Raw genomic sequence first — 26,035 nt, 5'->3', positions numbered from 1 at the left:
CCTTTAAATCACTTCAAGGGATCCCTGTCCCCATCAACAGCCAGTAAGAAAGAAGACAAAATGCAGCTGATCACTCTTGTTAGTCTGGCTAACAAAAAAAATGCAGAAACATTTCTGCTGCTTCTTTAGGTAAGATTAACAAGGTGAACTAGGACTGTATCAGCCTCAGGTTATTGTCTTTGAAAGTTAAATTAAGAAACAATTTTATGGCTGTAATATCTATCTACCTCTGTAGACAATGTAAATGAGCATTGTTTGCACAAACCAATTAATATATATAAACAAATAAAGAGGATTTTTAAGGAAATCACCACCGTAATAAAGTCAGAACAGGCAACAATATAATTGTCCTTGCTAGGTAATGACACTGGACTCACAATATCAAGTAATTTTTAATTATTTTTTTTTAATACAAGAAGTAGAAAATTTTAGTCTGAAGTCACTCCATGGAACTGGAAAATCAGGCACATATATTCAATTTTTACATGGATTTATATTTTTAGATAAACAGTATCAGATATGCACTGTTTCCAAAACAACTGAATGCTGCATACATTCAATAGGCCAATATGTGAGGCAAGTATCTAGTCTCAATCAATGTTAGAGCATGGGAAAACAGAACAAACAGGAATATAAAGAAAAGTCATAAACAGATTTTACACAGCTTTCTTAACAAATGCCTTGACTGACACATTTTTCAGATCTGACTTCCCATCTAGCCTTTCAATCGTTTCCTAAAATATATTCCAGTGAAGTTTTTCCGGGAAAAGGGTTTAACAAAATGTGTTTAACAAAACTTCTCATTTACCAATTACACTCCAACAAACCTGGAGGGAACAGCACACATGCTGTTTTATTACTAAGCATACAAGTCAATGCTCTCAAAACCAGTGTAGCTTTTGTAAGGTAAGGCATCTTCACAGCATGGCTCTCAAAAGAAGCAATTCCTTAACCATAGTAACAAGTGTCTATAAAGAAAACTCCTCCTAAAAATAATTTCAATATAGCCAGTGAGAAACAGACTAACCATGTAATGTTCAACAGAGAAGAAAACCTCTCACTTATATCAATGTCTCTTTAATTCCTCAATTGCCTGTTACATAAATTTAGGCAATTGCACTTGTTACTGGAAAACTTGCAGCAACAGTCTTTCTTGTTGGTGTCAATCTTAAGCATCAATGGTTTATTGTGGTTTTTCTTGTAGCAGAGTTGTTTGTCTGGTTCTTAAAGCAAGGAAATTAGTGACCTAATTAATTCAGTAATTTGTTCCACACCAGCTATTTACCTTTTCAGTGCTTACATAAAGCACCAAACTGACTATAATATATTCATTGGTTTCTTCCAACCATACAAACTCAACACAGACTTTACCCTCTGAATCTGCATAGTCTGCAGTATAGATATGACCCATGTAGTCATAAAGGCCAGATGACTTGGTAGACAATTCCATGTGGACTGGAGCACTAAAACACCAGAAGGGCTTTCCAGTTTCATCCAAGAGAGTCAGATCCATCACAAAGCAGTCCTACAAACACAAGCAGAAGAGATTATTTCTCTATGTCATGGCACACTGTCCCTGATTTTAGAAGACGTATCAATGGTTGAGAGAGTTTTGTACAAAGGCTAAAACCTCAAAATAAAATTGATAGTGCTTCATTGACCTACTGCAACAAAAACTTAGAGGTTTCCCACAGAAATCGAAATTGCAACCTACACACATCAAACACTGTGCTACAGAAGGTACCACTGCCAAACCAAATCAGACATTACTTCTTTTTAACATTTTTAAGCCCCTAACACATGTTTTTCTCAACTATTAGTTACTTTACTATTCAAATAATGATATTCCCTTCAATATGAGAAAGCAACCAATGTTTCAAGTCGGCCACTAAACTTGTGTGAATGCAGCAATGTTTGCAAAGATACTCAGAGACCACCCAAGGTAGTACACACACAATTACCCTTCCAAGCCAGCTGTATACAGTTCTCTTTGAAAGGCTCACAGCTTCAGTTCCCAAAAAAGGTAATATTAATAACCTTGATGTAATTCCTCCTCTTACAAATTCTTGAAAATATTTCTTTACAAGATTACACAACTAGATAATTTAGAAATGTTAATGCCAATTCCTTGGTCTTTGCAAACTGATAGTTTCACATATCCCTTGGAAGCATAGGAGTAATGTGTCATTGTTACTATCAGCTGTTCCTTATTCTCATGAGTTCTGAATCATTAAATGAATCAAATTATCTTAATTATGTTGTATCTGTGCTCCAAAAGCATAAACAAACCAACACCACATACTCCACGCCAAAAAAATTCATTTGGAATGCTTTATTTCTCTGTACTACATAGTTGTGCTTCTGTTGCTCTAACATTGCTTTCACTATTACTTTACTTCAATCAAACAACACAAGGGCAGATGGCACAAACATGAGGCAATATGATACACACAGTTCCCCTAAGCTTTTTACTGTAGTCTATGCTGAAAATACAAAATTCAAATCAAACCTAATGATGGTGTAATAAACTTTTATGAGCTACAGAATCACTGGTAACAAGAAAGAATCACTATTTTCTGGTCTGACAACTTGCATATAAAAGGTCAATTATGAAAAGTAAAGTGGGGTGGTGGGATGGTGGGGTCTTCCCATGCATTTCTGTCCTGGTTCTGTTCAGGATCAGGTTAATTTCTGCAGTAGCCAAGAGGGAGCATGGCTATGACAGGGAGGTTGTTCTTTATCACCTCACCTCATTTCCAGGGGCAAGGAAAGGGCTTTCTTCTTGCTTCGCTCCACAGTGAGCATTTGCATGTGAATCACTCCCCTGTCTTGCACATTCTTGTTATTAATATTGTTGCTGCTACTCTCCACTTACTTATCTCATTGCTGCTTCCAGTAAACTGCTCTTATCTCAACCTTCATCTTTACCTTTTGTGCCTCCAGTTCTCCTCTCCAGCCCAACACAGGGGAAAAAAAGGGGAAAGCAAGCCAGTGGAGTTTGATTTGAGTGGTTACAGTGAGAATACTAAATTGGAGAATACCATTCCTAAGCCATGACAATTTCCAACTATCCGTATGTCAGCAATTAATTTTGTATTAAATAACCCAGAAGTGTCAAGAAAGTTTTCAGGTTTTGGTTTTCTTTAGAGTATTAAACAAAATTAAAATAAATTCAAAGTAATGGAATGTCCTGCTTCTGTGGCTGATGTTATTTAGCCTTCACATGCTTTAAGAATTTTAGACTTAAGGTAAAAACCACACTGAATTCAACCCACAGCTTTTTGCTGACATGTTCCATCTGTTATCACAAAATAAGGAGTTTAAAAAAAAACAAACCGTATTCTTTATTTTGTTCTAGAAACAAATATTCAATATAATTTATGCTGTAAGCACATAGGAGAAAGACTAAAACTGAAAAAACTAAAGACTACAGCCATAGCTCTGTGTTTCCTCTGACAGATAACTTCCTAAATTCTTATGTACTACTCAGGATCTTTTTCATTAAAAAGAACAGATTCTGCCAAGCAGCTGTTAATCGTATAGAATCACAGAATTATTTGGGTTAGAATGGACCTTTATAAGTCATCTAATTCCAACCCCCCTGCCTCACCATGCTCAGCATGGAGAAAGAATTTTTTAGCTTTTCTTTTTGCCCCAATGTCCAGTTTAAATCTACCCTCTTTGAGTTTAAAAACATTGTCCCTTACTTTTTCCCCCAATATCCAGTTTAAATCTACCCTCTTTGAGTTTAAAAACTTATTTTGTCACTACAAAAACTTATTTTGTCCCTTATTTTGTCACTACAAGCCTTGGTAAAAAAACCTCTCATCTTACAAAGAGTATTCCATTCCACATTTAAACAGGATTGGCAGAAGAAACAGTTTTATCCATCTGAGGGTTTTTTTTCAAAAGAAGCGCTGAAATTGAAATCAAATGTTGAACTAGATGATTTTTTCAGTAGTGCTTAAATTATATTCATCAGAATTTTCACAACTTCTGAAACATTCATGCTGATACAGTACATTTAAAAATATGTGCCTTTACCACTATTGCAAAAGCTACAGAACTTCTCTGAATCTTTGTCTGGAATTCTTTTAGGAATTTCATCCAATAGAATGTGTGAGCTTTCCTCTAAAAATAAAGAGTTAATCTAGTTGACTGATGTACATGACTGGAGCTAGGTGCTGACTGTGTGGATGTGGACTGTAGCATCCTGTGTCCACTGGCATTTTAACATTCCCCAGCAGTTCCTAACTTTCACTGCATATACGGCACAGAACTGCAGAGTATTTCCCCAGAGGTTCAAGGCTTATTGCTTGCAAAAACACCCCAATCAACCAACCGAAAACCCAAACCAAAAGAAACAAAAAAAAAACCAAACAAAAAAAAACCACTCTCACACCAATTTAAAAAAAAATCCTCACAAAAAGTACATCTGCAGTACATTTTTTGTCCGACATTTCCAAGCCGGCTGGCCAGTCACAGCATCTTTGCTGAGAGGAAAGCACTGGAGTAATTACACACAGATAATGGCTCTACTATGCAATCCAGACCCTATAAGAGAAAGGAGAAAACTCTTTTCCTCAAAATTCACTTTTTTTTCAATATTGGAATAGAGGTTTTGTCCAGTTACATACAGCTTCTACAAATCAAAAGACTGTTTAAAAATTAGCCTATTTAGGATGCACAAACAAAATTCTGTTTTGAGGTAAGCATATCCAGAAACAAAAATATTTCTGACCTTTACATTGCCTTTAAACACATCTGTTTCCCAGCATATGCCAAGTGTCCCAACAATAGGCAAGTGCTTCCTATTATCCTTTAAGTTCACAACTCTGAGCCTCAGGTATCCATTTTCAATGTCACCTGAAAATATAAACAATATACAACATTACAGCAGTATAAATCAAATTCAGCCCAAGTACACTGTTAATGTTCTCTTATCTTCTTTCCACGTCTTTTTCTTCCCACTCACCAATAAGAAACCCTGGCATACACCTAAATATCAAGTACTTTAAAGAAAAATTAAGTTGCAGTTTGGAGCCTTGGTTCTGTGATCCACAGTAGAAACTGCAGATTAAAAATTATTTTGTATTTTTTAGTATAAAAAATAGGAATACCATCTAAAGAACTTACACAAGGGTGCAAGGAATAAATTTCACATTCAGCCTTTCAATTTCATGCCACCAGTGCCTCATCACTTTCCATTCCCCAGAAGTAAAGCTCAACACTAACACACAACAAAACAATGAGATACCTCCCCAACCTTTTTTTTTTTTTTTGTCAAGTTATTTAAATCTCTCAGCTCTGACTGGAAACTCAAATAACCCAATACAAAGGATATACAGATAACTATTCCTCCTTAGAAAAGATAATTCATCATTTAAATTGACACGCAGTATGATTTTATTTGAATCAAGTTTTTAAATTATGGATTTTTTCATTTTTTAAATAGCTTTCCAAGGCCCCTGGGGTTTTTTTGGCAGAATTACTATGATTTGTGATTTTTTTATTACTACATATAACCATATTTCTTTGGAATCTCTTCCTCTCCTCTCAAAAGAGATTGAGATTTTTAATTTTTTTTTTCCTTTTCTATCAGAGAAGGAAAGTTAACCAGGGAATCCAGCAGTCTAATTATAACTTGGGATACATCATAGTGAACATGATCTGACTACACAGGCAAGTGAAAATAAAAGCATCACATCATGACATAAGCAGATTTCTTGGTAGGACATCCCTTAAACAAGTTTCCTTGAACAAGAGATACTCTCTCAAAAAACCAAAACAAAAGCACTAGAAGAAAGTACCTAGCACTTGCAGGAGATAGATAGAAAGGGAGAGAAGGATTCCCAGGAACATAATGCTTGTCAAAATCCAGTAGCAGGTCCTGGATGGTAAGGTAACAAGTGGAGGGGCTTGCAGAGATTTAAGATGCAAGTGACAGAAGTGAAAAAAGGCAGAAGTGTTTTGCCTGTATTCTCCTTCAATCAAGCCCAAGTAGCAGAACAAGGCTACAGACAGAAGAGGAAACATCAGAAAGGCTGGCTGTGAGTTCAGTGGCTGCATCCAGCATGAAGTGACAGCAAAGCCTCTGCTTGGTGGCTACTTGAAGCAGATAGTTGGAGGCAGTGATGGAGAAAGAAAGCCCACACTTTAACACAGAGGCCAAAAACTTCTCACAATTGGTACTGTAGAGCTAAGCAACTCCCAAGATACAGCCAGCCACAAACCAATGCTGGAAAGGCATCACTCACCAGTGGGGAGTCCAAACAATACTTATTCTGGAAAGAAAGAAACCCAACACATGACAGAGAACAACAGCTGCAGGTTTTTCAGTACAGACACTGTTTGGAATAGTAGTGTGAATACAGCGAAACCAACATGACTATGTCCAGAAATTATTTTATAGGAAATACTTTGTATAGTTGAAGGAAAATGCAATCCTTCAAACTGTGATACCCACTGTCCTTGCAGTGAAGTGCAAAAGAAATCAGTGAGGAAACTGTAAGCAGAATTCATATCCAGGATCCAGCTCAAAGTAGGGAAAGGCCGTAAGTTGACACCTGTCCAAGTGGTTCAGTTCCAAAACCTCAGTAAATCAAATTCAATGACAAAATTTCACTCAAGGTAAAAATATCGTATTGAAATAGTTTACTGACTAACCCTGAAAGTCTACATGTACAGTTGAGCTTTTATACAAGAAGCTTGAAAACATCAGTCAACCAGTATTTTTTCCAAAAGGACTACTTGGTTATGCACAATCCCAATATGAATGGAAGTGGCTATTTCTCTTACTCATTCAGATCAAATGAAGTTTTAATGGAATAAAAATGGATTGAAAAAAGCATTCTTCTGCTAACAAATTAACAAAGCCCAGCATATCACTACTGTTGTATGGCATTAAATACACCCCTGCTAGATAGATCATCTGGCTATGATGTGTTGCAGTTACTCCTTAACTCTAGCCAGAATGGAAATAGCCAACAGATCAGGAATCTGCAGGCTAATTATTCATGGGTTGGTTAATCCGGACTTTGGTTTTTTTTTAATATAAAAGCTCCATTGCAGTCCTCTCATTCAGGGGGAAAGAAAAGCCTGCCTAGATAGAAGCAAGAAATTGAAGGCTAAGTACTGAAATCTCCCCTTCCCCATACCAATCTGAAAAGAAAATGAAATTAAAGGGCAGGTTAAGCTATGTCAAACATATGAAGAGAAACATAGAGGAAGCAAATTGAACACTTCAGCTTGAGTCAGTTGTTTCATTGTCCTCTTATAATATCTCCAGTCCTTGATTTATGCAAGACATGCAGAGCAGCAAAGCAGCAGAGTAAGTTACAGGGAACAAATATTTCCAAATAAAGGTAATACCAACAAAGAGAACATATACCATGTAGACAAACCTCAGGGGAAAGAAACAAATAGACCAATAGTTCCAGAGCACTTATTTCAGCTAAAAGCCAAGAAAGTTTGTTTTGCTAACCAAGCCTTTGTTGCAAATTGTCATTTATTTGGTATTTTCAGAGGAAAAGCTGTGCTTAACACTAATTCAAGTGCCAACAACCAACCTTACCACAGTGAAATGGTTATTTAAACTTGCAAATCAATCTTCAAGGTCAAGCAAAACATTTCAAATGCCTGATATGAAATTTTACAAACAAATCCTAAAAGTTCTCTAAACACACAAAATCAACCCTTACATTTTGCAAGCACAACACATCAGTTTACACCAACAGGAAACGACATTGAAAAGTGAAACCTTAAACTACCATGTGGCTACAAAGCTGTGCTTAAAAAGTTGAAAACCTAGGTAAATACATTTCAAAAATATTTATTAAGAAGTTGGATTCATGGCTTCTGGGAGTCATATGAAAAGCCTGTCATAACTTCCTGAAAACAAGGACAGTTTTCTAAATATTTTCAATTCAGTTACAAAGCATTTAACATATTCACCCTACAGTACCTGTCAATGACACCATATTACTAGTTCTGTTTACATGAAAGGGAGCATAAATTAAAATGCTAAATCCCAACCAAAACAGTGGCAAAACAGCTAGTTACTATAATGCAAGTATAATAAGAGAAAAAAAAAATCTGTAGCCATTTACATTCCATCTGCCTCGTCCAATGAAGTGTGACATAACCTTTTCTACTTTAAAATTAAGAATTCTGCAAAATGAATTGAAAATGGAGTAGCAAAATTAAGCACATTAATAGATACTACCAAAAAGCCGACAAAAATTAATCTTCAATAAATAAATCAGTTATTCTGCAAAATACAAATGGGCATTCTCTGGAAACCTAGGAATGCCTAAAGTTTCCAGTGAAAACCAATAAGTAAGTAAAACAGTAGTAGCTGACAACTGGTATGCGCCTCACTCAAGTTCTGGAAATTCTGCAAAATACAAATGGGCATTCTCTGGAAACCTAGGAATGCCTAAAGCTTCCTAGTAAAAACCAATAAGTAAGTAAAACAGTACTAGCTGACAACTGGTATGTGCCTCACTCAAGTTCTGGAAACCGCCATGGGCATGTCACATCTGTAATTTAAAATAAAACTAGACTGCACAGAGAATTTTCAGAAACAGCAAGACTTCCCAATATGCTGCAGGACTTCCATGCTTCAGAGTCCTCCCAGAGGATGGAACAAAGCCTATTATTAGAATGGAGCCTAAAAACAAAACACAAACCATCAAACATAACCAGTTTGGATAAACCTGGCCACATTCAGCAACACCATCCTCACCAGAATGAGAAAAATGAGTAACAAATCACAATGAAAAATGTGACAGCAGACAGCCATATGCTGCCTCACTACACCTTTTTGGAGGCAGTCAAGCATTTTCCAAAAGGAATTATTGTGCAAGCACATGGAAGGGAGTAGATGACAAATGAGCTTATTGTCTGCAGAACCATGGCTTCAGCTGTCTGGTGTCCTTTGAGACCAGAATCTGGTGGCTACCACACTGCTGAAGATCACAAAACCAAAGCAATTCAGAAAACACTTGTGAATATAACACAACTTCTGTAACTTGCAAAGTGAGATGGCATCACAACTGTAGCTCATGGACGTTTGCTTCAATTTGCATAAACATCACGTTAATCTTTTGTGGAAGTAGCTTCTAAGCAGCAAGAAAGTGATACCAAGAAAGAAAGTATGTCACATAATACTTTTTCTTGTGCAACTGTATTGCTAGGAGTGTAACATATTCATTTTAGAAAACAAAACGTGATAATCAGCTAAACCAGAAAAACCAACGCAATCCCAAAAACCCAATCCTCTGGCCAATTTTGAGAAGATTTTTTTTGAGAACATGAAGAGGACTCTTGTACTACACAACACTTCATGTAAGATTTCTTGCTATATGCATAAGACTTTCACTGAAATTTTATCCTTAGAAGTATTCTTTTAATTCAAGCTTGGTGCTTTTCTAGAATCTCAAAACATGTATATTTCAGGTTCAAGGATTACAACGCTCCAAGCTGCACAAGGCTGCAGTCTAAATGCCAGTTCTTGAAATCACCAAATACAAATGAGAAAAACCAAACCAAATCACGGGGAAATTTTGCAGCCCTGCAAAAGAACTCACGCCTGACAACAGCGCCCTCTACTGACAGAAAAACGATATGTTCTGAAATCCACACTGCTCAGGAGTGCCGGTATCAAAAAAAATACCGGGGGAGCAATAATTAATTTACAGTATTTTATTCTAAATAAAATTAATTACAGTGTTTAATTCTAATATTTATTCCGTCTCTGCTTACTGAAAGACAGCTGCGTAGCTTAGAAAGTTATGCTGAAATTATGTCAAAAGAGAGATCATGTATTTTTCAAAACCCCAGTAAAGTTATGAAGTTGGGTTGCATGAGAACAACAGGAATGGTCTCATGGAAAGAAGCGCTGAGAACAGAATGAAGCAGCAGAAGAAGACTGAAATTGCTTTCCACACTATGAAAGGATGTCAAAACTGGCAACCTTAAGCTCACCAAAATAAAAATTATAAATCTTAAAGTTCACAGTAACTTCTACAAATATATCTGTATATTTAATCTGTCTGTGCACCCAAAGTATACTTGAGGAGAATTTTACAGAAACTAGATTCCAAAATGTATGAGGACAAACCATCTCTTCTTTATAAAATACAAGTGAAAGAAACATCAACCTGCACCAAGAACTGTGCCAGTGCATTATTAATGTAGCTAAAAGAAAAGATCCTGAAAATCTGCAGAATTTGTGTCCCAGGCTGACACTGTGTCAATGTAACAGCAGGCAGACTTTTTACAGAGCTGGCTTAGGACACCACACAAGGCACAATGCAGATATAAAGAAACCACGCCAGAAACAGAAAGATAGCTTACTATTAAAATTCCATTGAAGTTTCACCCCTTAAAACAGAGAAAATGGTAATATAAGAAGGAAAGATATAGCAGGGATAATTTTTAAAACAGACATTGCTCCATCAACTTTACGTTTTCTGCAGAAGAGGCACTTGAAGGATCCACACAGGTACATGCAGTTTCTGCCATGCAGATCAAGATGCAGGCTGTAGTCATGCAGTCCATATTCTGAGTCAATATCATCCAGTAAAGGTTTATTAGGTGGAGGAGCATATTGACTTGAAAAAAAAAATACATAGAATTTAGCAAGTGGGGGATGACTTAGTAAAGATATAACACATAGGCCTACATTGAGACTGTCATCTCAATTTTCAAATCAAACATCTCTAGTTCATCATGCTTCTTTCAAGGTAATACAGTGTCTAATACTGCTTATCAACTGCTCAGCCTAGCCAAAGGCAGAAATACAGCAGTCAACTTTAAAAGGTACATCTGTTAAACTTCAAAACATGGACTTGTCTACGAAAAAGAAAAAAGCATCAGCCTAACTACAAATCTCTAAGTACACTAGCTCTAGAGACTTCTCTGAAATAGCAAATATTGAAATAATTTTGCCTGTGCCTGACTAAATAACCACTGCACACAAGTGACCTAAAGAGACCACATGACAGAGACAACTGAGCAACTTCTACATAGGATTCAACTTGTATTAAGGGAGATGGTGTTAAATCTTACATTCTGTGTGAGAAGAGCTACACTAAGTTATACAGGGCATTTAAGACTCCTGGTAGATACAACATCTGACCAGAAAGATGAGTGGGAAATAAATTCCCCAAATACTATTCTGAAGCTTAAAAAATTCATATTTTAAAACAAAGTTTACAATGGCTAAACACGTATTATACTATATACTGCAATATACACATACACAAACACTTCTCAATCTACATATATACAAACTACTTTCTCAATAGGACTGAAAGATTACTGCAGGCACCTCACCAGTTTACCAGAGCTTTTTTGCCACTCCTACACAGCCAAAGATTACTTCCCTACTTCCTGAAATGTCTCTCTCTTTTCTTTCTGTTTCAGATAGAAAGAGGAAATAAGACTGCTTGTGAAAAAGCAGAAAGTATGGGCAGTGTATTTCTAACTTTCTCAATACAGAAAGTACCAGTACACTTGTAGAACTAAATTATCTCCTTAATAGCATAACAATGGCAATATTTTAGTATGAAAATGCTTCTACGGTTTGTATTCAGTTACTATAACTGTTGCTTATATTAAACCAGAATGGTTAATTACTGCCTAAATATAAACCTCTTACAAGCAGCCAATTTTAACTGTAAAACTCAAAGCTTTATTCAAAAGGTTATCTTTATTACACACAAAGGAACACCAAACTTACACAGTAGCAGAACCCAAAATGCTTCTCTCAAGAAGTTGATTATAATGAAGATTCGCCATAACAAAAGCAATTTCACTTTTTTCCTGAAAAGTTAATTAAAGTAGATGTATTTTCATCTGGAAATTCTTTTTTTCACAAGGTCTTTCTGAGCATTAAAATTCATAGATAAATGCTGCTGCCTATTACTCTGACAATTACTATAATAACGTTAGTAATGGCTTGCTTTAACACTTGGACTCCTAAAACCTTTACTGTCTCTTCAGAAGAGTACAGAATTTATATAAAAGATTGCAGCATTTTGTATTATGGGGGAAGAGAGGGAAGCTAGCTATGCCAAGGCAAAAATTATAAGAGCAATCCAAGAACCGTACATGCCTAGCTTCTACTTACCACTTTAAAAAAAGATACCTGAACAGAATCAAACAGCACTTACTCCCAACTACTGAAGCATCAAGTTTATTTTCATGTGTAAGGAACTATTTCCAAAGAGGGCTAATATCAGTGAGGAATACAGAATTATTCAATAGAAATTGTGAATTTCAAAGTAAAAATCATGTCTTCACCAGATTATTTACTCCTGGGAAAACATTAAAAACATAACCTTCTACAGTCAAAGAAAACATCTATGTGAAAACTAAATAGAGACAGAGGCACATATTTACTTCAAAAACACAGAATGCTAGGATATCAGTTTTTTTTTTATTTAAATGCATTTTTTAAATCCTACATTTACAAACACCTAAGTCAATAGAAAAATTAGTCACTGCCAGAAGTCTATTACTCTCCTGAAATATGGGCAACTATTTTCATCTCTCTGGGTTGCCACAAAATTACATCCTCTATTCAAACTTTTGGCTTTTTAACTACTCCTGTATTTTCACAGTGCAAAATTACTGCTGTAAAGGATTTAACTAGGGAGATCTATCAATCACATAATTTCTCAGTCTTTCTCCAGCCAAATACCAGGAAGCCCACGTAACCTGCCCTTGGTTTCTGTTACGCAGCTATGTGCAAAAAAACAAGATGCATGGCATTGACAATTATTACACCCACTGACACTTAACTACCTCGAATTACTCTGCCTACACAGAGAATAAGAACTGCTGTTCAGAAAAGCAAGCAGGGACAATATACTAGAGTGAGGCACTCGATTCTTAACAACTATGTGGAACCTGGTTATGTTTGAACCATTTCCAGGTGCTGAAAGAGCTCTCTTTCCAAGCATGGATGGGACAAATGCATACGCAAGATCACAGAGCCAACAATACAGGGACACCAGTCTACAGAACTTCTGAAGATATGACAGAAATGGTTATTCATTTAGCAGAGCTTTTCACAGACTGAAACAACCTGTAACAGGTTTGTGCCAGTCAGGCAGTCTCAAGTTTTCTAGGAAATGGACTTTCACTCTTATCTTTGAAATAGTCCTTCTGCAGTTTTAAACATTGCCTCTGGTGATTGTGCACATTTGAGGCCCATGTTTGCAGCTGGAAATTAGACACAACTTTGAGGAACTGCTCACAGCCTCTTCGAGGAAAGTTCCTTGCCAGTGCCAAATAACCTAAGCTGACATCAACAGCATCAGAGGTCCCAGTGCATTCCGTGCAAAGATGTAGATTCGTTTTGCATAGTTTACTTCAGATGTTCTGCACTGCCCTCTAAAGACATTCATCTCTGCACCCACCCTACAGAGGCTAACTGCTTAACTTAGACTCTTAATACCAAGAATTTAATACCCCCAAAAGGGCATGATTTACAGCATCTCTACTGCTAGAGCAGGATACAGATACTTGGTGATGTAGATTAAAGCTAAGTTGCCATGTAGGAACTCATCACTTGGAGTGATATGGACAGGTAAAGGCATGAATCACAGGAAGAAGCACTTCTCAAACCATAATATTGAAAATTATCCTAGGATATCAAACTTGGGCATGGGAAGACTGCAAAATAAGTAAAATTGAACACAGTATCTAACACAGAATGATACATAACTGATCTTTTAATTAGAAGTGGGTTTTTTTTAATGTATATATATTCCAGCGACAGCTCTTTAGGATACACTAAGTCATCCACTTACTGTCCCTACATGTGTTTCGTGGTTACTAGTTTAGACATGATCTTTCAAAATTCAAAGGGGAAAAAAAAAAAGAAATATTCAAAAAAAACAACCTCCCCAAACCCAAACTACAAGCCAAACAAAAAAAAAAAATATTTTTCTTCAAGTAACAGTAAAATACTGAAACAAAAGGTTATCTTACCTTCCAAGTTCCTACTAACAGTCCTGGACTCAGACTGAAGAGCTGGACAAGCTCATCAGCACCAACCACTACACTATTTTCAGTCAGGTTAGCAAGATGGTACTCAGCAATCAAGGAAAATCGACGAGGTCTTTGAAAAGAACACACAGAATGTAGCAAAAAGGTTATGTCTCCTTATTCATGTAAAAGTTCAGCCTAATTACATGTTTAACTCTGAAGTCTGACCAGCAGCACATGAGGAAAACAGTTTTGAAAGCATATGGCATGCAGAATCATCAACTCATTTGAACAATCACAGTGTACTAGCAGGATCTCAACCCCTAACAAGGTAAGAAACAAAAACCACTATATGATCTTCTAAAACACACTTTAAAAAAGAAGAACTTATGTGCTTGACCAATTTTTCAAAATACAGATTTACTCTACAATTTGGTTTTGATACTTTATTGATACTAGATGGAATCACTGAACATTTATCACCGTGAAGCAAAATTCAAAGGAAACTATCAAATTGTACATATAATGAATTAAAAGTTTGTGTTATTGGAAGCTTTCCTTTTTTTGAATTTTTTTTTCTGTATTTTACCTATAATTAAAGCCATTTAGCTCCAAAACACTCTTAAATATCAGTTCGTGGACATTCTTATTAACTAATGACGCATTAAAAAAAGAGCAGAAAGTAGAGTTTGCATTACCTATTCAGAATGAAGAAAGAAGTTTTTCTAAAATCCTTTTCAGACTTAGGTTTTTACTATATTCAAAACAGTCCCTAGGTTTCCACATGATATCACTGCAGTATCACCTACAACTACACACTGAACACTGCCTGGGATGGGGCATCCACAACCTTCCCAGACAACCTGTTCCAGTGTCCCACCACCCTCACAGTAAGAGATTTCATACTAACAAATGATGTTTCAACATCAACCTTTTCCATCTTTAAGTCAATCAGGCCTGTCCCGGCACTTACAGTCTTAACAATGACATACTGAAATTGGTGAATCCACTGCCTTCATCTATAGTCACAATTTGTAAAAACCTGTAACTCTGTGAAAAAAGTACATCAATTGCCTGCAAGCTTTCTTTTTCATTTTCTACATATGAACCATCATCTTGATAAAACAACTACATTTCCTACATAATTTGACTGCAAGACTTGTTTAGCTAACTTTAAGCAAAAGCTTCTCTTGATTTATTTCTTTTTTTAAATAAATACTTTTCTTCTGGTTGAGGAACCCAGTGTTTTGTAGGTAAACAATTCTCTCTTTTCAGAGCTCTGTGGCTAGAGACTTTGTGCAAGAAGAGCATGTAGCTGACACTGCACCTACTGTACACATAGGCCCAGATGTGCGCTAAACTCCTGGACAGCAAACAAATACCTCAAATAGACACTTTTCATTTAAATATATTTTTAGAATATAATGACAAAAACCACTGTACACATTTAAGTTAAAAAACAAGAGACATGCTGTGGACTGTGTGACTTTATATGCATATACTGAAGACTGCATGCATAGTTAAACACCAAGTTCTCTAAATTCACATACACACCTACCAGACAGGAAATAAATTTTAACAACATAGATTACCTGACTGTAGCCACCTAAATACTGATTAACTTTTCCAAGCTAAATTTCTCACAATAAATTCTCCTGGATTTACATTTTTCTTTCATGTTCATTTGTGTCTATACCTTAGATTTGGCTTTCCAAATCAGAACCTATCAGTCTGCATATCACAAGCCAATAGCTACATTAACCCATGAATTAATGTCATAATCTTGCTGGCTTATACTATTTCTTGCTGAAAAACTCTACCAAAGAAGAGAAGAACATAGAAACAAATACTGCAGGCAGGCTTTCTAATGAAGAGTTAACTTACTGAGTCAAACAAATGTCAGATAGGTTGTACAGACACATTATCAACCAGTTGCACCCAAAAAATCCTTAAAAATCCTGTGTTAAAACTCACCCACTCTTGTTGGGAGGTATGCTTTGGTCAGGAAGCAATGGTGTAACTCCAAACAGTTTTAGGGTTGACAGCATGTCTAAGCATGGCCAGTCTGTACCATGCCAAAGTACGGTAACAGATGTGTCCTTAAATGATAGGTTTGGCTTCTCTACTACATGTTCTTTTCCATTTTTGTCCTCTAGAACAATTATCCAACTCAACCCAGAGACTCTGTTATTTAGGAGTAGAGAGGGGAGAGGGGTGTTTAAAAACAAATTCCCAAAGTGACAAAACTTAAACTATGCTTGCAACAGAATTTTTAAATTTCTACTAGCTGCTGCTTATGTTCCTCAGTTTCAGTCATTTATAGATTAACACTGTATCTTCCCATTATGATATACATTTTTTAGCTCTAATTTTATACCTCCCCAAGTCACTAATATTTTGTACACTGCTCTCAATAAATCTTTGTGACAAGGCATTGCTTACTTCATAGCTTCTTTGTTTTTACATGGAAGACCTGTATAAGGATCTAGAAATTTAACAAGCCGCATTACTCTAGCTTTGAAGGCAGATGTTTGTTTGAAGATGTATTCTTTCTTCCAGTATCCAGGCTTTTTATCATGTACAGCAGCACAGGCCAAAGAAACAGTTTCTGCTTGTTTAGACTTCATTTTCCAAATTGTCCATTTTGGGTGCAAAGATCTGGAATAGAGTTTCAGCCAAATTCCACTGAAAATAAAAACAGAATAAAGAGGAATAAATTTCAAGAACAGTCACTTCATTTTTAAATGCACATCTCAGCTACTACTGAGCATAGTGTTAGCACAGAAACAGTCTTGTCTGTCTTCCCGAAGATATGGGAGCCAGGATGAAGTTCTGTGATAGCACAGTCATAGTCAGCAAAGTAAGTGAAAACTGATAAAGGTTAAGCAAAAAAATTTGAAAATTCCACCCCAAAACAATGATGCATCATCCTCACAGAAAATCAGCTAGTGGAAAAAGCAGTTTAATACCTCCTATTCAACAAAAATAATCTGTACACTTCAAGTTTCTCAGATCCAGCTGAAAGCGGTGTGGAGGAGGACAATTTAGAATCACCTCTGTTTGGTGGTACCAAAGTCATGACAATCCTTTCTGCACTCTCTTTGGAAAAGCCCAGACAAGACATGACTTTCTGAAGTCAAAGAAATATGTGACTGTAATGATGGGTTCATCTCTTTCATGCCAGGAAAACTGAGGTCACATTCAGCCCCTCATACTCCAGTATGTCTGGGACAGTTCACAGAATACTGAGTACAGGAACCTACAAGTATTCAAACAGTAATCTGTGAATACAGGTTGCCAATAAGTTTTCTCATTTTGAAGTGCTAGACACATAGTGTACATAACTGCACTAAAGAAAATGAATAGCAAGGGCAACAAATTCTTAAGAGACATTTTGCACCATTTATCAGCAAGATTACCTTTACCAGTTCTCACTTATCCTCAGGCAAACTTACACTGCTGAGTATTTTATGGCATCTTCCCCTCTCCTCAAAGCATTCAAGGACTAGATCCATCCCACACTGCCTCCTACCCATCAAAACCATTCTCAATTCATCAGCCACTGAGAATAAGCCCCCACATGCTGAGAGCCAGGCTCTGGTTATTGATGCAAACCTATTCAGGGATTTTGCAAAAACCTTCCAGCCCACTGCTCTACAGATATATACAGAATTCCCCATTGCCATTTTTTGAGACAAAAGTGTCTAAAACACACAAACCAATAAATAAGCTATGTGACTGGTAAAGGTGGGTTCACAGTCAACATGAGTTTTCAACCTTCCTTTCACCAAAAGCAGGGTGGGAAGGGTAACATAAAGAACAATCCCATAACTGAAAGTTTTAAGATACTTCTATTTTAAGACCATAAAAGGCAGCCAAGTTACCAGATAGCATAAAACTATTCTGATGGAGAAAGGAAATACTTTTTAACTCCAAAGTAGTTTAGAATTGTCCAGCGATCGAAAAAGAAGAGATGTCCTTAATACAACATCACCAGGGAAATTTGAGCTTTGTATCATCCAATTGGTCTTCACCAGCCTAAAAAGTCCAGTAAAATAACTTCCTATAAAACTCTGCTGTTAACTAGAAACCCCTTCCCAAGAGAGACACCCTTTGATGGAGAGAGATACTCTGCATCTTACTGTATGATGATGAAAAGAGAGGGATTAGTAGGCATTTCCTGCATTTTGAAGTTGCAGACTCAAGCAATTTAGTTGACTGAAAACAGACAAATGACAAATACCTACCAACCTCATCCTCACTCCCAGTGAGACATCCTTTGATGGAGAGAGATACTCTGCATCTTACTGTATGATGCTGAAAAGAGAGGGCTTAGTAGTAGGCATTTCCAGCATTTTGAAGTTGCAGACTCAAGCGATTTAGTTGACTGAAAACAGACTAATGACAAACACCTACCAACCTCATCCTCACTCCCAGAAACATATTGCTTCTTTGTTTCCCAAAACAGTGTTGTGCAAGCAAAGAAATTAGTTCAAGAAACTCAAATATTCAGCTAGGTGAGGGAGACAGAGAAGAAGATAAAGGAGAACTTGGAATCACAAGTGTTTAGGAAGGTATCACTGCCCCCTCATCCTCAATTTCTGAAGAATTCAGGACAGATAAATCAAAAAGGCATCCAACAGGGAAGCACAAGTTTGCCTCTTTCACAGCAGAATACATGCCCTTCTTGCCTCAGATTGTTAATACTCATCTCAAGGCCTCTTACTGGACGTTACTAGAACAAGCCAAACAAACCTTTTACTGCTAACTCAAATGCCAGAATCAGACACATCATCATCAGCCATCCCTTGACCACAATGGCAAAAGACTTTCTCCTGTGCTCTCACTTCCTCTCACACAAGCACATTCTGCTGGTGATCAGAATCCTCAAGTTTTCACAGGCAGACCATATCTGTGAACTTCCCACACTGCATGACAGGAAGGCTGGAATACTCCATGCTAGGGCACGGAGCATGCAGAAAGGGAAGGGTCATAAACATTTCCTTGTCTTCAACAGTTATATTGGAGACGTCAGTGCAAGAACTGCTCAAGCACACACATTATATGAACAGCCAAAAGACAAATCACTGCATTAGGCAACACAGACATATCACAATGAAAGACTGATGGTCCTGTTGCATCAAGAACATCACCCTGTACATCAAGGACAGCAGAAATATCCTAAAAAAGATACTCAGTCTAAAAACCAAGGTCAGATTTGTCACAGAAATATGCAGAGACTTCAATTAAAACTTCTGTTCGTACACTGCAAGACTCAGAGTCTTGAGAAGGTCCACTAAATTCATCAGGAAGAAATGACCTGGTCCCACTGAACCAGTCAGGCTCCTAGATAAGGGAAAGTAACTCTTCCCCAAGTCCCATCTGTGCACATACACTAATCTCTGTTGGTTAGAAAATGGAAACAGAGATCGTCGAGATGGAGACAGATGAATTATCTTCCCCTGGACAGCCACAGTGATTTTATCCTGCCTTACCACCCTGAAATGGAAAACACACGCCAAGATTGGTAATTTGTGTCAACTATGTAATTTTTATCTATCCTTACCTGCTGACAGCCTCAAAACCAAATCTGGATTACAGATCTTCCCTTTAAATTCATCAGTTCTAAAGGTATCAATGCCAAGGTAAACCAATTAATCCACCGTACAAGTTTCAGTAAAAAAGGGAGAAATAGATTCATACCAGGTACAGCAACTTCCTATAGAGGAAGACATTCTCTTATTCAAACATTAATGCAGTAGAATCCTATAAAGAAAAGGATGCCCAGATCCTGGTTATCACATACCAACCTGGGCCTCTCCTCTTTACATTTTGACAAAATTATCATCATATTGGTAGGAGCAATTTATTAACTCTGTATAAGCAATCCTTAGAAAAAAATTTTGTTGGTATTTACCTTCATCTCTTTTGTTCTCATTTAGAAATCACTAAAACTTCACAGAGTTTATCTGAGCAACAGATAAAAACCACTAGTGGATCATTTGATTGAATCAATCCCTCTGCAAAAACCTGATGAAAGAATTAAGGAAGACTTCAAAACTCTGAAAGCTATGACAATTCCATAAAGCTACTGGAGACACACCATTAAGGATCCCCTGAACTGAAAAGTTTGTGCAGGTCCATGTGAATACAAAGAAATAGTAATAAATTTTAAAACAAAAAAAAAAGTGCTAACAGCAACATTTCAAAGCACTGGATTTAATTTTTGCCTCCTAACTCCCAATACACAACAGGCTCTGCACAGCTAGAATTCCATGCAACACATGCTGTTGTGAGCTATGCAGGGCAACTTCAGCAGAGTAACTGCCCAATAGGTGCATGCATCACTGCTCTGGCATCTGAGAAACTAAATTAGGAGGACTCATAATTCAGGCAAACACATCTACAGCACAACTGAGATCTTTCTTCTTCCTTACTTGTCATTGGCCAGCTCATAGAAGCGCTTATTCACACAACCAACAGCCAATAGGGACACAGCATCCAAATAGGAAAATATCTTCAGCAGCATTTCTGATGGCATGCTGGAAAACAGAAATGAATACTGTTAGACTTGCCTGCAAACTCAGAAATGACAATGGCAGAGAATTTTAGTTTCAAACCAGACAAAACCAGAAGAGGTGGAAAACAGCAGGTTGTAAACAGATTAATCAAAAATCACTTGAAGAGTTAAACTGTGAAGTTTGGGTTCTAATTTCACTCTCTGGCATGTGGCATTTGCCTAAAATAATTCATCACAACTTATTCAAGTGGCATAGCACAATTACATGAAAAGTTATGGGTTTGCATTTACATTAAACTTTGTTAACTTTAACTATGTTTGACATGAAACTACCTCATTTTGCTTCAGCTCCTTACTGCTTTTACTATGATTTTAACATTTATTCCATAAACACCAGCATTTGCAAAACTGCAGATATATTCACTCTCCCTTTTGACTGTGGTGTCAGGTCTCAGGATGCACCAGGACAGAAATGTCCTAGTCTAACAGCAAGATTATGCTATACCTCATCATAATCTTCAAACTGTACATGCTCAGGGGTCTTGTGCAGTTTTCACTTATGTCAACAGAAAGATGTGAACTTCAAAGTAAGAGCCAAATGATATCTTGAAAATGTCAATGTCTCTGTGCATCTGGAAGGCTGCCTGAAATGCAAGTGCCAGTCTAAGCATGGCAAGCAGAACATACCCTGGAGATGAGCCAATGTGATTTTTGTATTAAGAGACAGGAACCTCGTACCATTTGAGCAGTACCTCATAACTGCACAGAGTTTAAGACACGTGAATTTTATACTCTCATTTTCTTGAGCATTGAGTATGGTCACATCAAAATCACTGCTGCAAATAAAAGGTGTTCTGAAAGTCAACACCCCAGCTGTGCCTCTTGTCCTTTTACTACTGGGTTATTTGCAACACTTGCTGATTTATAACACTATTTCAGAAGCAGAGGGTACCCTTTAAAGAGTAGCATGATAATGCCGCTACCTCAATGTTTGTATTAAACTCAGAATCTTAGTTGCATTGACACAGAAGCAACATGCCAAAATTGGCACTGTTATTATGTGAAATAACTCATACACTGTAAGCCCAAAGCAGGTAATGCATTCATTCCAGAGACAATTTATAAGTCATATCTTAAAAAGCTAAAGATTAGCTAAAATAATACGCTTGATCCAGAATTTTCAACCATACTCTTTTTCCTTTGAAGGAAGCTGAAAGGATTTTTTTTCTTTTTTCTCTCACCATTACACCAGTCTGACAGCATTGAGGTACTAAACTGGCCATCCAATGCAAAACAGTGAAATCACTACATAGGAAGCTATCAAATGTAAAAAACAAGGAAAACTAATTACTTTTTCAGGTAAAACATTCTTAGATTACTTTGAGTGCCCATGACTTGCAAAGGAGCTGCTGAAGGCTTCACACAGCTTGGAAAACATATATATTCCTTATGAGCTTAGAAAAGAACACAAAGGAGAACCATGCCAGAAAACATTAGAAGGTGAACACAGGATCCTAACGTAGGCCAGAAAGGCAAACCTTTTCAACTCGGAGTATCTGACACAGAAATCTTCAAGATATGAACATCATTACTGCAAGCAGTCAAAAGACAGCTTAAGGGGGACTTCCACTCTTACTCCTAACATAAAGACATACTCACCTCTCAATGCGCACATTTGGTTTCAGTTTTATGGGAGGTGTCAAGTACAGATTTTTAATTCCAGCATTTACCATTTCAGAACATGCCCTAGGCCTGGCAGCAAAGGTCCTTAACCTACTTGTAAGAAGGAAAAGCTGTTAAGAATCACATATTCACAAAATGAAGGAATACACATACTGTGCACACCTAGACACAACATTTTAACCAATGCAGGATGCAGGGAATACATCACATGGCAACCATTATCACTCGAACAATTACACCCAAGTTAAAATACCTGGCATCAGGAAGATTCAGATTTAAAGTCACAGCTGTTAATCCTGTGATTGACCTCTCACAGCAGGCAAACGGAATAATAGTGTTCCCCCAAATCAGTTTGAATCTATTACCTTTAGACAGCAGCAGCACTGCTTGGCCACCAACACCAAGCTCCACTGAGGCCCCAGCAGCAAGTCACACTCACTGATTAATCTTCTGTTTCACCACATTACTCCAGAGATATTTTTGAGCCACCCAACTTTGCTAAGCCATTAAAAGATACCAAATGAAAACAACATCTTGAAACTTCCTCAGAAACTCTTGCAGTTCAAAAAGAATTTGTATACTTTCATACTATACTATGCTGTTTACTTGCATAAACAGCAAGAAAGGAGATTTAAGCCATGAAACAGAGGGCAGCTAACAACCTCTAAGGGATGTCCAGATGTTAGACAGACAAATTACTTGTTGGCAGAATCGCTTTGTTGAGGTTTAGGGCTTGACATGCTTCACCGATTTCAGACCTAGGGGGAGGTTAACAAAGCTTGGGAAGAAGGATGGCCACTACTAGTGGACACAAAGAATGCAGAATTTACAGGCCACAAGGATACCTGGAACAACTCCCAAGATAAGGAAGAAATTATTAAAGCCAACTCAGCAACTGTGCTGAAGCTCCAGCTTCCAGAAATGTGAGACCAACTCAGCAACTGTGCTGAAATCAGCTCCAGCTTCCAGAAATGTGAGATTGCGATCACTGACCCAAGAAACTCACTGACTCAAAAGAGATAAAGACTGAACATGCAAAGTAATTAGCGTGAGAATCAAGAGAATCATTACCCAATAGAAGACAGAAAACCAATTAATAAGAGAATTATGCAACTTGTAGCCAATGAAAACTAATTCCTCCCTTAGCTAAAATGCATAAAATCATAAAACATTTTAATAGTTGGTGTGTCAGCTCTGTGGATTTGCCACCCAGCACTCCCTTCTGTGCAGAACTGCAAATACATCAAATACCTCAACCCTGTGTTTGGATTGGCCTCTTGCACACCACAGTGAAAGAGCGTATTTTGGCAACACTTCCACATCACAATTTGGACAGAAAAGAAAGGAGCTTTACATATTTCTAACACAGATTCTTACAATCCAACCACTCACACATTTTTCCAAGTTTTCTGATAGGAAGGACTTCATAAGCTGTAATTGCAAACAAATACTATCATTAATCCACAGAGAAATATGGAGACAGAATTTCAGTCTTAAAACGAATCCCTTACACTTCATACCCACTAATGCCACCAAGCAGTCAGAGCTCCCCATTCACTGCATTATTGATGTTTTAAATTGCCAGAAGATTTCCAACACCTAGCCAAACCAGCTCTGGGTTTCTAGGCAACCAATCCATATGGGGGGAAACAGGCAATTTTAAACTATAAGGGTACCACATACATTTAATGCCGACTGGTTTTGATTTAAGATTAATTGATGCTCAAAGATAAACAAAATCAAAATAAATTAACAACTCTCGTCTATAAAACCTGTCCCGTCCACCTGTTAAAGTGTATCTGGAGATAAACAAAAATAACAATAATGTTTTGACATGGGTTGGTTGAGTTTTGTTCCCTCAGCAAACAATTCCAGTGTTTTTAAAAGGTGGGTATTACCCCAATCCATTTGCAGGTTAAAAAAAATAACCAAAAAATAAACAACAAAACCAGCAGGGGGAATGAACTGCTCTGAAACACAGGGCTGAAGAAATGGGTTAGCAGAAAAATCTGCTTTCTCAACTTTGCCTCTCACACTGATGCTTTAAAATTTTGAAAGCTGCACCTGCACTGTAAGAATTAAGGTAATCACACCTTGCACCTCCTATTTATTACAAAGGCCTAACTACCCCGAATACACATAAAGTAGCCATTAAACTAACTTTGTGTATTGTCATTGCAGCACCTCCTCCAAGCTGAAAGACATACCGAAATTTAAGCTCCCCTTTCCAGACAGAAAATAAGTGTTAAACCCAGGCGTCCATGCACCTGGCACCACCAGCGTTTTCAGTCTGCAAGGTGCTCACAGAGCCAGGGTAGGGAGGGAAGAGCACCATGGCCACAGCCCTCGCCGTGAAGAGTCAAGAGCCAGAAACCAGAGCCGAGGAGCAGGTGAAGTAAGTTTCCCAGAGGAGCAATGGGAGCTGAGGGAAAACAGCAAACCACCCTCCCTGGAAAAGGGGAAGAAGGCCGAGCAGGCAGCCCCGGGCCGGCAGAGCCCCGCTCGGCGCGCCCGCGGTTACCTGCCACGGCCCGTCGCCATGGCCGCTGCGCCGCGGACAGCGGGGCCTCGCACCACCGGCGGGGAGGGGAGGAACAAGCGCTGCCACCGCCCGTGGAACTCCCTGGGGCGGGGTGGGACGGCGGTAGCCCGAGGGAGGCGGTGCCCGGGAGCGCGGCCCGGGGAAGGCGGGGCTGGAGCACGGCCGTGCGCGGTGCTCGGGAAGCGTTAACGCGCCGCCGAACGGCCGTGCTGCGCCATGAGCGCCCTGGCGCCTGCCCCGGCCTACCGTGAGCTCGGAGCTCTCGGAATCCGGGTCTGAGAATCGCAGAATTAATTAGGACCTCTGAGGCTACTTAGTCCAACCTGTGGTCAAACACCACCATGTCAATTAGACCACAGCACCAAGTGCCAATTCCAGTCTTTCCCTGAAAATCTCCAGGGTCGGTGGCTCCACCACCTCCTTCAGCAGCTTATTCCAAAGTCTAATCATCTTTTCTGTGAAGAAATTCTTCCTAATGCCCAACCTAAACCTCCCCTGGTACAACTTGAGGTCATTTCCTCTTGTCAGAGGCTGTCTCCCACCTGGACTGGCCACAGCCTCCTTCCAGGGATTTGTGCAGAGTAAAATAGTCCCCCTGAGCTTCGTCTTCTCCAAGCTAAACATCCCCAGCTCCCTCAGCCGCTCCTCTTAAGACTTGTGCTCCAGCTTCACCACTTCCATTGCCCTTCTCTGGACCCACTCCAGCAGCTCAATGTCCTTCTTAAATCGAGGGCTTCAAAACTCAACACAGTACTCAAGGTGTGGCCTCAACAGTGCCAAGTACAGTGGCACAATCACCTCCCTCGTCCTGCTCACAACACTGGTTTTGACACAGGCCAGGAAGCCACTGGCTTTTGCCACCTGGGCACACACTGCCTCACGTTCAGCAGCTCTCGATCAGCCCCCCCAGGTCCTTTTCCATCAGCACCTTTCCAGCCACTCTGTCCCCAGCGCTGCCTGCGCTTGTTGTGAGCAGGACCTGACACTTGACCTTGCTGAACCTCATGCCGTCGATCTCAGCCCATCCATTTAGTCTCTCCAGATCCCTCTAGCCGTCTCCATCCGTGGAAACGTCAACTGCATCGCTTTAACACATACATGTGTGCGAGGCCAAGAAAACCATGTACGAAAACACAGCTTTAAAAGGGTGAACGGCACCGCAGGCGCTGCGAGCAGCCCCCCACCCCTGAAACGAGCCGGGGTGCCGCCCGCGGAGGGCGGGCTGTAGCGGTGGCAGCGGCGGCGCTGGGCATGGCGGGCGCTGTAGTGACCTCGCTGGGAGCCGCTCC

At 38.6% G+C, this 26,035-nt stretch overlaps 1 protein-coding gene across 7 annotated transcripts; it reads right to left on the bottom strand.

Moving 5' to 3' along the window:
• Positions 1 to 469: 469 nt before the first annotated feature.
• FBXO15 (F-box protein 15) lies at positions 470 to 25,947 on the bottom strand. 7 transcript variants are annotated; one of them, XM_039711064.1, is made up of 11 exons: positions 24,726 to 25,665; positions 23,597 to 23,635; positions 22,181 to 22,294; positions 20,439 to 20,543; positions 16,444 to 16,686; positions 15,976 to 16,185; positions 14,005 to 14,134; positions 11,747 to 11,829; positions 10,471 to 10,616; positions 4,742 to 4,866; positions 470 to 1,525 (listed from the first exon to the last, which is right to left on the bottom strand). In XM_039711064.1, the coding sequence occupies exons 3-11, from the start codon at positions 22,252 to 22,254 to the stop codon at positions 1,256 to 1,258; spliced, it is 1,386 nt and encodes a 461-aa protein (XP_039566998.1). In that variant the 5' UTR covers positions 22,255 to 22,294; positions 23,597 to 23,635; positions 24,726 to 25,665; the 3' UTR covers positions 470 to 1,255. The 7 variants fall into 7 exon arrangements, with proteins under 7 accessions (XP_039566998.1, XP_039566995.1, XP_039566997.1 ...); XM_039711061.1 differs by lacking the exons at positions 23,597 to 23,635; positions 24,726 to 25,665 and adding an exon at positions 25,675 to 25,947; XM_039711063.1 differs by lacking the exons at positions 23,597 to 23,635; positions 24,726 to 25,665 and adding an exon at positions 25,738 to 25,947.
• Between the last annotated feature and the right edge of the window lie 88 nt (positions 25,948 to 26,035).

Source organism: Passer montanus, unplaced genomic scaffold, assembly GCF_014805655.1.
Source record: "Passer montanus isolate IOZ18808 unplaced genomic scaffold, ASM1480565v1 scaffold24, whole genome shotgun sequence".
Taxonomy (NCBI): domain Eukaryota; kingdom Metazoa; phylum Chordata; class Aves; order Passeriformes; family Passeridae; genus Passer; species Passer montanus.
This window is presented reverse-complemented; position numbering and strand designations above follow the sequence as displayed.